The following is a 12,753-nucleotide window of genomic DNA, read 5'->3' on the forward strand; positions in this document are numbered from 1 at the left end:
GTCTCATTTTTATCGGGAGAGCTGAGGGAACGCTGGGTGGTAGAAAATGTATGGTTTCCTTCTAATTCTGGAATAATTTGGCACAGAAATGCAGGCAAAATGTGCAGTTTTAGTCACATTATGAGGTTTGTGGGTAAGAAAACCTGATGGGATCCACAAGAGGCACACCACCCTGTACTCCCCTGGGTGTCTAGTTTACGAAAATACCTAGAAATGGTAGACAATGTACACCCTGGCAGAGAAAGGCAGAAAAGACCAATATTGCGCCACCACCATTTATTCTTCAACTACACACACATACTGGTTTTTACTTAAACCATGCGATCTCCAGCAATACACCGTCCCTGTGCAGTGACTCTGCAGTTTACCAAAACTCATTTCCATACCATTGCTTTGTCTTAGAGAAGGAACGCATTTTTGATATTGTATGTGTATATATTTATATAATGCACATTACCTACTGGCGGTCGCCAGTAGGTAGATATAGTTAGGACCTATTTTCCATAGGAAATCCGCAACATTCTATTTGGAATAACGTTGGCGCCGATTTGACGAATCTTCGTGAAATTTTCCAAACTTTTGGCCAGCTCCGGTCCGCTCCTATCGTGATAACTTCACGGTGATTCGTCAAGCGGAGGCCGAGGAAAAAAGGGGGGTGCCAAAACCCGTTTTCCCTATGCATTTTCCCATAGGACCTTTAGCTGCTGCTACAGCCCGAACTGCTGAACGGAATTACACCAAATTTGGCAAAGAGGTACTCCTCAGTTCAGACTTGTCTTTTGCTTAAATGGTGTAAATCCGTTCAGTAGTTCCTGAGAAAATTAGAGTTAAAAGTACATATATATCTATGGCCTCGGAGGATCCGCGCACCCAGCGCGCACTCTGCCGTGCACGAGCTGTTTTCTAATTGGCTGTCAACACTCTAGATCAGGAAGTGTTGGCAGCCATCTTGTGCGAGGCACAAGAAACCTAAAAAACAAACGCGAAAACGCAAAAAGGGGGCAGGGTAGAAACACCCTGACCTCCTAGGCCTGCTCAGGGGGTCCCACAAGGACCCCCAGGGCCAAATAAAGAGTATATATATATTTTTTTAAAAATTGGCGAGATTCGCGCACCCAGCGCGGATTTCGGACGAAAATAAAAAAAATAATTAAGTGCGGGCTCTCGCGCTAAATACGCTAATTTGCCCCCGGGGGGCCAAATCCTGGGGGCATAATAAAAAATAAAAAAAAGTGGGGGGGTCCCAATCCCCCCACACTGCCCCGGGGACCGCCACCCCCCGGGCCTTCTTCAACAAGGGTGGGGGGGCTCTCAGCCCCCCCAGCCCCGGGGACCGCCACCCCCCTGGGCAACTTGTCAATGTGGGAGGGGGGCCAAATAAAAATTGGGAGCAGGCCCTGGGGGATGGGGTCCCCAGGGCCCAAAAAATAGAAAAAGAAGGGGGGCTACACAGCCCCCCTTCTAAAAATAATTTAAAAAAATAAACTGGATCGGGTGGAGGGCACGCCCCCTCCTTACACCACTCTGCAAACGCACCACGTGGCGCGTTTGCAGAGGGGGAACTAATGCCCCTTGAATACTGGGGGTCCCTGGGGGCCAACTAGTCCTCCAGGAACTTCCAGTATGCACCAGGGGGCTGCGTTGCAGAGAGGTGTAATGAGCCCACTCCCCTTTTTTACACCTCTCTGCAACGCAGCTCGGTGGCGCTTACTGGAGGTACTTGGTGGCCTAGTTGGCCGCCAGGGGACCTCCGGATTCAAGGGGACTTGATCCCCCAACTTGAAATACGCCACGGGGTGCGTTTGCACAGTGGTGAATGTAGGGGGCGGCGCCTGAGGTGATATGTGTGCAAACACGCCCTGTGGCGCGTTTTAAGTTGGGGAATTAATTCCTCTTCAATCCAGAGGTCCCCTAGGGGCCAACGAGCCCACCAGGTACCTCCAGTAAGCGCAACGGAGCTGCGTTGCAGAGTGTTGTAAAAAGGGGCGTGGCCTCTGAACACCTCTCTGCAACGCAGCTCCCTGGTGCATACTGGAGGTACCTGGTGGGCTAGTTGGCCCCCAGGGGACCGCAGGATTGAAGAGGAATTAATTCCCCAACTTAAAACGCGCCACAGGGCATGTTTGCACACATCACCTCAGTCCCCGCCCCCTTCCTTCACCATTGTACAAATATTCCTCTAAAATCAGCCGAACTACAAATTCTGATTTACTCCTGTTATCAGGAGAGAACCCAGTGCTGCATCTTTTAGCCCAGCACTGACCCTGAAAAGAAATTCTAAGCGTACTTACCAGTAACTTGTATTTCCTTCCATAGGAATCCATTTTGTGGTTTTCAGCAGAAAAGTTTCTAAGTGTCTATTTTCACAAACCAAAAACATTCCTAAAAAATCGTCTGTATGACTTAAACACATTCTTTCAACTGTTTACAGGAGATAGGCCAGTGCCGGATCCAGGATCCACCACTGAGTAAGAAAAAGTAACGATAACACTACTTACCTGCTAAGTGAATTTTCTGCCATAGGATAACATTGGTGATTCTATGTGAACATTTTTCGAAGTGTCAAGTTTTAAAATACAATAATAATCCTTAAAAATCACTACTGTAACCAAAACGCTTTTACTCAACTGTTTACAGGAGATGTCCAAGGACTGAATCTAGGATCCAGTCCTGTGGTTAGAAATGTAATCCATAAAGTAACTAATTGCATTTGACTAGAAATTCACATTGCGCTCAATGTTGCTTTTGTGTTTGAAATTGTGTTCCCATTGCAACAACTGTAACTACTGTACTTAAGTCTATTACCTATTTGCAAAGTATTTAAACTAAAGTAATTCATTCTGAGAAAGTATAATTTGTATTGTAATGTATAATGTAATTAAAAAAATAAATTATCTAAAACTAAATAAATCGGTATAAAAAAATCAGTATAACAATACATTAAAAATTGTCATTTACAAAACCTTTGAAATTCACTGAAAAAACCATAGGTTTCAGGCCTGATATAGTTAGGAATTAGCATTTAAAAAAACTTTTGAAATTCACTGAAAAAACATAGGTTTCAGGCCTGATATAGTTAGGAATTAGCATTTAAAAAACCTTAGAAATTCACTGAAAAAACATTAGATTTTAGGGGTGTTATAGTTAGCTGGACATTTCACTCGAACAAAACCATTGAAATTCCTCCGATATAGTTAGTTGTACTAACTACATCACGTGCGCCCGCAATTCACTGCTGATGATGTCACATATTACATCATTCATGACCTGGTCAGTGACATCACTGATGACCTCTCAAATGACATCACTGATTACATCAGCCACGTGACAATCAGATACACCTCATCATACACTCGTATAACCTTTCATCACTCACTGTAAAATAGTGCCAGATTTAAAATCATTGACACACCAATACAAGTTTCTAAACACCCACCCAGTGATTCGTAGATCTATACACACATCTAATAACTTACCTATAGATTCACTCATACATGCTGTCAATGATCAATTGAACACTATCAAATATACTTTTACACCTATATCGACATTACACACCAGCACACATCCCAATCACTTATGAAGTCATCCTACTCACTTATGCAAACAATGGATCATACTTACTTTTACTTTGCTATACACTTATAAAAACACCACTTCATCTATTCATATAGATAATAGCTCATACTTAGTGTGTTATAAAATCACTATTACAACTATACAGTTATCCATACAATCACTGAGTCTTATGTATACTTATTTATATACAACAACTGACCCACACACTGGCTTTTATTTTTCTAGTTTGTTGGACATGTACCATTGAGACATATATTTGCTCATCGCCATACCCATAAAGATATTCACTCACCCAAACAACTGTTATAACATGTAGTTTTAACTTCATATACCTACTGAATCAACTATTCACACATCTTTGAGCAGTCGCACACCCCCCACCGAACCCCACACACATTCACTCTCCCATACAAATACTCAGTTAACTAATCAATAAATAATCTAGACTTTCACGTAGCTCGTAACCAACTAGTGCAGCAGTTTACACAACAACTGACAGTGATACAGATATTCACAGTTTAGTCACTATCCAATATATTTAGTGACACACTATAAATTAGTCAAGTAAACAGTCAATCACACTGCTACTAAATCCTCCATCCAGATATTTATATTTATATATCCACTCATTCTTCAATGCAAATTGAGATTATATATATATAATACGTATTTAAATAACGAACCAAACCACATTCATTGGATGATGTCATCAGTGATGTCATCTGAGATGTCATCAGTGATGTCACTGCCCATGTCATGAATGATGGTAATATGTGACATCATCAGCAGTGGATTGCGGGCGCACGAGATGTAGTTAGTACAACTAACTATATCAGAGGAATTTCAATGGTTTTGTTCGAGTGAAATGTCCAGCTAACTATAACACCCCTAAAACCTTTTTGTTTTTTCAGCGAATTTCTAAGGTTTTTTAAATGCTAATTCCTAACTAGATCAGGCCTGAAACGTATGGTTTTTTCAGTTTTATATATATATATATATATATATATATATATATATATATATATATTCACTGAAAAAACCATAGGTTTCAGACATGTTATAGTTAGCGGAAATTTTACTGATAAAAAACCAATGAAATTCCCCCGTTATAGTTAGTGCAGGCAACTATAACTCACGCGACCGCAATCCTCTGCTGATGCTAATACTGTATTTAGACACTTATTTGCCCATGTCTTCTTCCATAAATTTTTAGCTATACATATATTAGAAATATTTTTTTTTCATAAAGACACATATGTCATCAGCAGAAGATTGCGGTCGCGTGAGTTATAGTTGCCTGCACTAACTATAACGGGGGAATTTCATTGGTTTTTTATCAGTAAAATTTCCGCTAACTATAACATGTGTGAAACCTATGGTTTTTTCAGTGAATTTGCAAGGTTTTTTAAATGCTAATTCCTAACTATAACGTGTGTGAAACCTATGGTTTTTTCAGTGAATTTGTACGGTTTTTTAAATGCTAAGTTACTTTACGCCATTCGTGGCGTGCACGCCCACTTAACGCAGTTCGTTCCGTGCGCGCACGGTGCGCTTCGCGCACCGTGCGCGCATGGTGAGCACGCGGTGCGCTTCGCGCACCGCGCACCCACTTTACGCAGTTAGTGCCGTACACGCAAGGTGGGCACGCAGTGCGCTACGCGCACCGCGTGCCCACGTTACGCACCGTGCGCACATGGAGGACATATGCGCTTCCTTGTGATAGGTAATCTGTTAAATTTAATTTGTAAGTGATGACAATAATATGCCATGCACAGAGTTTTTTTTTTTTTATTAAAATTTTTAGCGTAAGCGCACCGTACGCGTACGGTAATCGGCGAAATTTTCAAAAAATAAAAATTTACCGTTTTTGGCCTTTGAGGACTCAACTAACATGGCTATGTGCATGGGCGCTGTCTAAACAGCCCCTTTATATGTTTTTTGCCTTTATTTACTGCCCCCCCCTCAGAGTGCGAGAGAGAAAATGGCGGCCGCCGCTTCCTGGTTTCGACCGATTCGAATGTTTACTTAGATGTAACAGCCAATCAGAATCGCGCTCGCGCACGCCACCGTACGCGTACGGTAAGCTTACGGTAAGCGTACCGTAAGCTGGCTCAGATATATATATTGATTTAAAGGCTATTTTCTCAGAATCTACTGAACAGATTTACACGAAACCTACAAAAGGCACTTCCTTGACCTGAGGACTACCTCTCTGCCAAATTTCTAGTAATTCTGTTCAGCCGTTCGGGCTGTAGCCCTGTCTAAAGGTCCTATGGAAAAATGCATGGGAAAAACGCGGTTTGGGACCCCCCTTTTATCTCAGCCCCCGCTTGACGAATCCCCCCGAGACTTTCAGGGTAGGAGCGGAGCGTAGCGCCCCACCTATTTTGAGAAATTCGCGAGGATTCGTCGACCGGCGCCAAAGTTATTCAAAATAGAATGTTGCGGATTTCCTATGGAAAAGGGGTCCTAACTATAACTACCTACTGGCGACCGCCAGTAGGTTATATATATATATATATATGTGTACTATGTGTTTACACAATTTTAAACACAAAAGTATATCTTAACAAATCTGTTTTTTTACATATTTTGAAATTTATATTAATATGTATTTATAATATTTAATTTTTGGGTTTTAACCATCCAGAATTCTAACAGACAGCTTTTATTCATATTCAAACGTTTATGAGTGATTCAAGTATACAAATAAGTTTCATCCATGCAAATGTATGTTTATGACCACATTACACATGCAGTGTGCATTCGTCTTTTGGTCACCATTTAAATACCGAGGTGACAAGAAAAAGAGTTGTTAAGTTCAATGATGTAGAACTTTTGGTATGAGATCGTGTTAGTAAGTGTTTGTTTTATGTTTAACACAGGTGATTTGCAAATTCAAGTATAAAAATAGAAAGCGGACTGCGTTTCCGCATGTGATCAAGGGTACGTTGTATACCCGAAACGCGTCATAAGGCTTAAATAATAAAAAAAGTTCCAGCCACGAAACCTTGGGTCCGTGATTCTATATTCAATATCCAGGAGTCATTTATGATTATTTATATATATAAATATAATCTACTGGCGGTCGCCAGTAGATAGTTATAGTTAGGACCGTGTTTCCATAGCAAATCCGCAACATTCTATTTGGAATAACTTTGGCGCTGATTGACGAATCCTCGCGAAATTTTCAAAATAGGTGGGGCGCTCCGCTCCTTCCCTGAAAGTCTCGGGGGGATTCGTCAAGCGGGGGCTGAGAAAAAGGGGGGGTCCCAAAACGCGTTTTCCCCATGCATTTTTCGATAGGACAATTAGTCCAAGCTACAGCCCGAACGGCTGAACAGAATTACTTGAAATTTGGCAGAGAGGTAGTCCTCAGGTCAGGGATGTGCCTTTTGCAGGTCTGGTGTAAATCTGTTCAGTATTTCCTGAGGAAATAGCATTTAAATCAATATATATATCTATAGGCGCGCTCCGTGCGCGTACGGTAAGCTTACCGTACGCGCACGCTGCCGTGCGCGAGCGCGATTCTGATTGGTTGTTAGATCTTAGTAAACATTCGAATCGGTCGAAACCAGGAAGTGTCGGCCGCCATTTTGTCTCTCGCAGTCTGAGGGGGTGAAAAACAAAGGTGGAAAACGTGAAAAGGGGGCATGGTGGATAGTTCCTGACCCCCTAGCCTTTGTCAGGGGGTCCCAGAAGGACCCCCAAGGGCCAAAATTTCCTTTAATTGTTTTATGAAAAATCGCGGAGTACGCGTAGCGTGCGCGTACGGTAGAAACGGAAAAATTCCGCAAAATGCGTAACGTGCACGTACCGTACGCGCATGGTAAAAAACCTTAAAAAAAAAAAACATAGCATTTAAAAAACCGTACAAATTCACTGAAAAAACCATAGGTTTCACACACGTTATAGTTAGGAATTAGCATTTAAAAAACCTTGCAAATTCACTTAAAAAACCATAGGTTTCACACATGTTCTAGTTAGCTGGACATTTCACTCGTGAAAAACCATTGAAATTCCACCGTTATAGTTAGTGCAGGCAACTATAACTCACGCGACCGCAATCCACTGCTGATGATGTCAGATATTACATCACTGATGACATATGTGTCTTTCTGAAAAATAAATATTTGTAATATATGTATAGCTAAAGATTAATGGAAGAAGACATGGGTAAATAGGTGTCTAAATACAGTGATGTAATATCTGACGTCATCAGCAGTGGATTGCGGTCGCGTGAGTTATAGTTGCCTGCACTAACTATAACGGGGGAATTTCAATGGTTTTTCACGAGTGAAATGTCCAGCTAACTAGAACATGTGTGAAACCTATGGTTTTTTAAGTGAATTTGCAAGGTTTTTTAAATGCTAATTCCTAACTATAACGTGTGTGAAACCTATGGTTTTTTCAGTGAATATATATATATATATATATATATATATATATATATATATATATATATACATACACACAAGTAGCTTGATGTTACATGCAACAACTGAGCTCTTCAAAAATAAATGGGTATCATATTGTTTTACAAATGTCAGCATTTTAGATTCTGTGAAAGTGACAAAGTGATGATAATGATTTCAGGTGTTTTTTTTTTATTTTTTATTTTTATATCATGCAGTTCTGTCACAATGTCAGACACCGGTTTTCACAAGGGTGAACCTGAATTTGCAAGTCTTCAGCAGGAAACATGTTTCTCATGCGGCAAAGTAAGTGGTTTATAAGCCTGTTTTGGACAAAATATTTATTCTGTTAGATAATAAGCCTCCATCCAGCTAGACGGTTCTGCCGTAACATTTTCTGTAGTAGTCTAAAGCACTAGCAGGAGATATATTGCGCTTATCTGCTTCATACTAGTTGCCACATAAATAGTTGAAAAATACACCTCTGATCACAAGAGATACTGAGTAATGCTTTACTATTCAGATTATTATATACAGCTGAAAATATGTAATGCTGCAAGCAAGTGACTTGTACCCAATGTCCCGATGCGGCAAGCCAGGATTTACTACTGCATTATACAACAGCAACACCATCAAAACTCAGGAATTGTTGTATTTTCTTTTGACATATTATGAACACAGTACAGAAATTTTTGGCTCCATGGAGCTAGCTTGTCTCTTAATGAAAGGCTAACTAGCAACAGGTCAGGTAGTGCAAATTGGATAAAGGTGTAGAAAAGAGAAATATGAAAATTATATATAGTTACGTTTCTTTGATTCACCAGGACACAATTTAAATGTAGGCCTGCAGTTGATGTAGATTCTCTTTGACAGTGCAGTGTCTAACATTCTCTGTCTGCTTTGTGTACTACTGCTCTTACATTGATAGCACGCAGGGATACAGAAAGGTGTTGTTTACAAAGTCTTGGTATGCAATGTATGTAGCACTTTGCTGGAGTTCTGTCTGCGGTCAAAGACAGTTAAGCATGCACCCCTCCCAGTCACTCTTTAGAATCATTGGCACATATTACTTTTGTCCACTCTGACCTGCCTCCTCCCTCAGAACGCTGGTTTTCTAAAACATGAAATGGGCCATATGCTTAAAAATTGTTATTACCAAGCCAATTCTCCTTCTTAAAAGTAAAATCAGGCACGACAATATATGAAATTCTGTAGGTAAGTTATTGCCTGTCTCGTGCCCTCTCTGTCTGTATCTTCCAGCCGTCATTAAACTCTAAAAGTGGTGAGGGCTTGAGTGTTTTTTAAAGTATGACTTTCTTTAACTCAGAGCAGCTAATAGGTAAGTGCTGTGATCAAAATAAGATGTTATAAGCAAAATGTAAAAGTAGCCCAGGAGCCTGCAACATCATTTAGTTAACTGGAGTTTACTTTGGAGAACCAGGACTGTATAATGAAAAATTTCCTAGCTATTGTAACAGTAAGGTTTAAATTCTTTTACGGATTGGAGGCGAGGATTAGGCTATTCTTTCTTCTTTAACGTCCAACACCATCCTGCAGGAGATCAAACACAGCAGCATAGCCAATTTGGCCGACATCTGTTTAAATGTTTAAACGAGAGAGACGTATTTTTCAACCACCGAAAGCAGATTGAGGACCTTGTTGACGTCCCGCAGGGTGGAATACCTCTGCTCTGGAGGGAGGGAAAGCCTGATCCTGTAGAGCAATTTTTTGACTAGCGAATTCTCTCCAATCGGAGAACCTGCCACTGGAGGTTGTCTCCCCGAGATCGCCGACCGGAACGTATTGCTCTAGATATACACTAGACCCTCAGAAGTCAATGAGGCAAAGAAATTGAGGACGTGCACAAGGTCTGTCCCTATGGGATCTGGACACAGTCGCAAACACAAACCCATCCAGTGAGACCAGGCTGAGCGGTATTGTTTGACCGTACTGTTCGTCCATGCTCGAGCTACGAGGCCCGGGACTTGCCAGCGAGCCCGGTAATGTTATGTCATGTTAAAAAGACTTCTATAGCGCTCCGTTACCCAGAGGTGTCCTGGCGCTGTACACTACCCACCTGAGATTAGCCAGTGATTATGCTGAAGGAGGAGATTATATGAATAGCCAGGTTTTTAATTCTTTCCTAAAGGAGAAAAGCTCTGTGATATTTCTAAGCTGGAAAGGCAAACCATTCCATGCCTTAGCAGCATAATGGCAAACTCCTACCTCCCCAGTTAGCTTTATTAAGGCGGGGGAGGGTAACTAATTTAGCCTGAGCCGAGCGTAGATCTCTTCCGGGGACATACCACTGAAAGGCATATTTCAGAGAATCAGGACCAGCTCCACTGAGTGCCTTAAAGACAATACACAGTGCTTTGAACTGAATTCGTTGTTTAACGGGCAGCCAGTGGAGTGTCCTGAGACCCAACCTTACAGAGACAAATCTAGGTGTCCCTGTAATCAGCCTGGCTGCCACATTCTGCACGATCTGGAGTCTGACCAGGTGTCTCTCCTGGATGTTCATATAGAGACTGTTACAGTAGTCCGGTCGAGACCGAATGAGTGCTGTGACTACTGTCTTCAGACTATCTTCAGGGAGGAGGAATTTGATTTTTCTAAGGGTTCTTAGAATGAAGAAGCAGGAGGAAACAACCCTGCTAATTTGATCACCGAAGGAAAGTTTTGAGTCAATAATTACTCCCAGATTCTTAGCCCGAGCCACAGGTGCTGGGGGTGAGCCCATTGCTGTTGGCCACCAATCTGGAGTCCAGAGGTTAATGATATTCCCAAAGACAATCACCTCTGTTTTGTCAGCACTAAGCTTTAGGCAGTTAGATGCCATCCAGGCTGAAATCTCCTGCATACAGTTATGGCAGCTGGATCCAATCTCCGCCTCAGACCCCTTTTTAATAGACAGCACAATTTGTGTGTCGTCTGCATATGAAGTCAACTGGAATCCAAATGATCTAATCAGGATGGCCAGCGGTGCCACATACACATTAAACAGTGTGGGGCCCCTGCGGAACACCACAGGGAAGAGAAAAAGGTCTTGATCTATCTCTGCCAAGATCTACTGTTTGGGTTCTGTTGGTCAGAAACGACCCAAGAAGATCCCAAGCCTTGCCTGTAACCCCGGCCGCGGATAAACGGTCCATCAGAACCACATGATGGACAATATCAAATGCGGCCGAAAGGTCCAATAGAATGAGTATGGCGGTACCACCTTGGTCTAAGGCTTTCCTAACCTCCTCAGTGGATTTGATCAATGCCTGCTCAGTGCTATGTCCAGCACGAAAGCCGAACTGTGTCTTGTCAAGCAAAGAGTTGGTTTGGAGGAAAGAACTGAGTTGACCATTCATAGCCTTCTCGATCATTTTCCCAGGGAAAGGGAGCCGAGAAATGGGCCTGTAGTTACATGGATCAAGTGGATCTAGGTTGGGCTTCTTTAAAAGGGGGAGGATGGAGGCTATTTTCCAAGCACTCTGAAAATGACCATTATCACGAATAGATGCAAACAGAGGAGTGAGAACTTCCACAATCACTCCCGGAACCTGTTGCAAAATAGAGACTGGACAAGGGTCCAAGGAGGAGCCAGATCGAATGTCAAATAAAAGTTTAAAAACATCAGGTAAGTTTAGTGAAGTAAAACGATCTAGTGTTGGCATGTGCTTGTTACCATCAAGTGGTTGTGTTGAAGCGGCCTCCGTGGCATCAGAGGGCGTGAAGGAAAAGGAAGAGAAGATCTTTTCTACCTTTTGTAGGAAAAAAGCAGCCAGAGTCTCACACAATTATGGACTACTTTCGGTTTTGGGGCTAGCGGGAGTAGTGAGTCTAGAAATTGTGTTAAACAGGACCTTAGATGAGGGTCCATCTTTCCTAATTTGATCTCCAAAATATAATTTCTTTGTTTCAAAAAGCAATTTTTTATATTTGGAGAGGCATAATTTATAGATCTCTTTGTCATAAATATCATACCTTTTCCTCCACTTACGTTCAAGTTTTTTACATTCAAGTTTGTTTTTTTAGATTTTCAGAATACCAAGGGGCGGATGGCACTGTCCGTTTAAGGATACGTTGTTTGCCTGGCGCTAGTTTCCGACAGGCAGAATCTATCCATTCTGTATAAAAGTTTGTATCTAACTCCACATTAAATGATGGAGCAGGCCGTGAGACTTTCAGCAAGTTCCCCAGTTCCAATCTATCAATGTTTTTCCAGGCCCTAATGGTGGTGGCCACCTTAGTGGAGGATATGAAAGAATGACGATTAGTTAGTTTAAGGTCAAAAAGAATCGCCGCGTGATCCGTCCATGTAAGTGGAACTGTTTTGGTATAGGTAAGGGAGGGATTGTTTGAGAAGATCCCATCTAGAATATGTCCTGCAGAGTGAGTGGGATCTGTCCCTAATTGCTTGATATCCCCGCCACTAAATATCTGCTGCAGTTTGATATTATCAGTGTCGGTGAGATCTTAAAGATGAAAGTTGAAGTCTCCCATCAACGTAAGAGACTTATTACACAACCCTTCCTCCAATAGTGTACCAATCGAATCTATGAACCTACCCTTGGACCCTGGGGGTCGATAGAGAAGAATGGCGTTAAATGTGTCATGATCTGATATTTGCATGTTAATAGACACTGCCTCACAAGCCAGATTGGAGGCCTTAGTAAAGGTGGGCTTTAATGTTTCATGATACATCACTGCCAGTCCACCTCCTCTTTTGGTAGGTCTGTCAAGTGTATAACATAGAAAACTGGAGGGA

General features: G+C 41.8%; 1 protein-coding gene across 1 annotated transcript in view; it reads left to right on the forward strand.

Annotated features, from left to right (window-relative positions):
• MRPL1 (mitochondrial ribosomal protein L1) overlaps positions 1-12,753 on the forward strand; it is a 423,200-nt gene that overhangs the window by 34,710 nt on the left and 375,737 nt on the right. The window contains exon 2 of the mRNA XM_085640944.1: positions 8,213-8,300. Within this exon, the coding sequence (XP_085497070.1) occupies positions 8,213-8,300 (88 nt within the window). The remainder of the gene's footprint in view (positions 1-8,212; positions 8,301-12,753) is intronic.

Source organism: Triturus cristatus, chromosome 2_2, assembly GCF_964204655.1.
Source record: "Triturus cristatus chromosome 2_2, aTriCri1.1, whole genome shotgun sequence".
Taxonomy (NCBI): domain Eukaryota; kingdom Metazoa; phylum Chordata; class Amphibia; order Caudata; family Salamandridae; genus Triturus; species Triturus cristatus.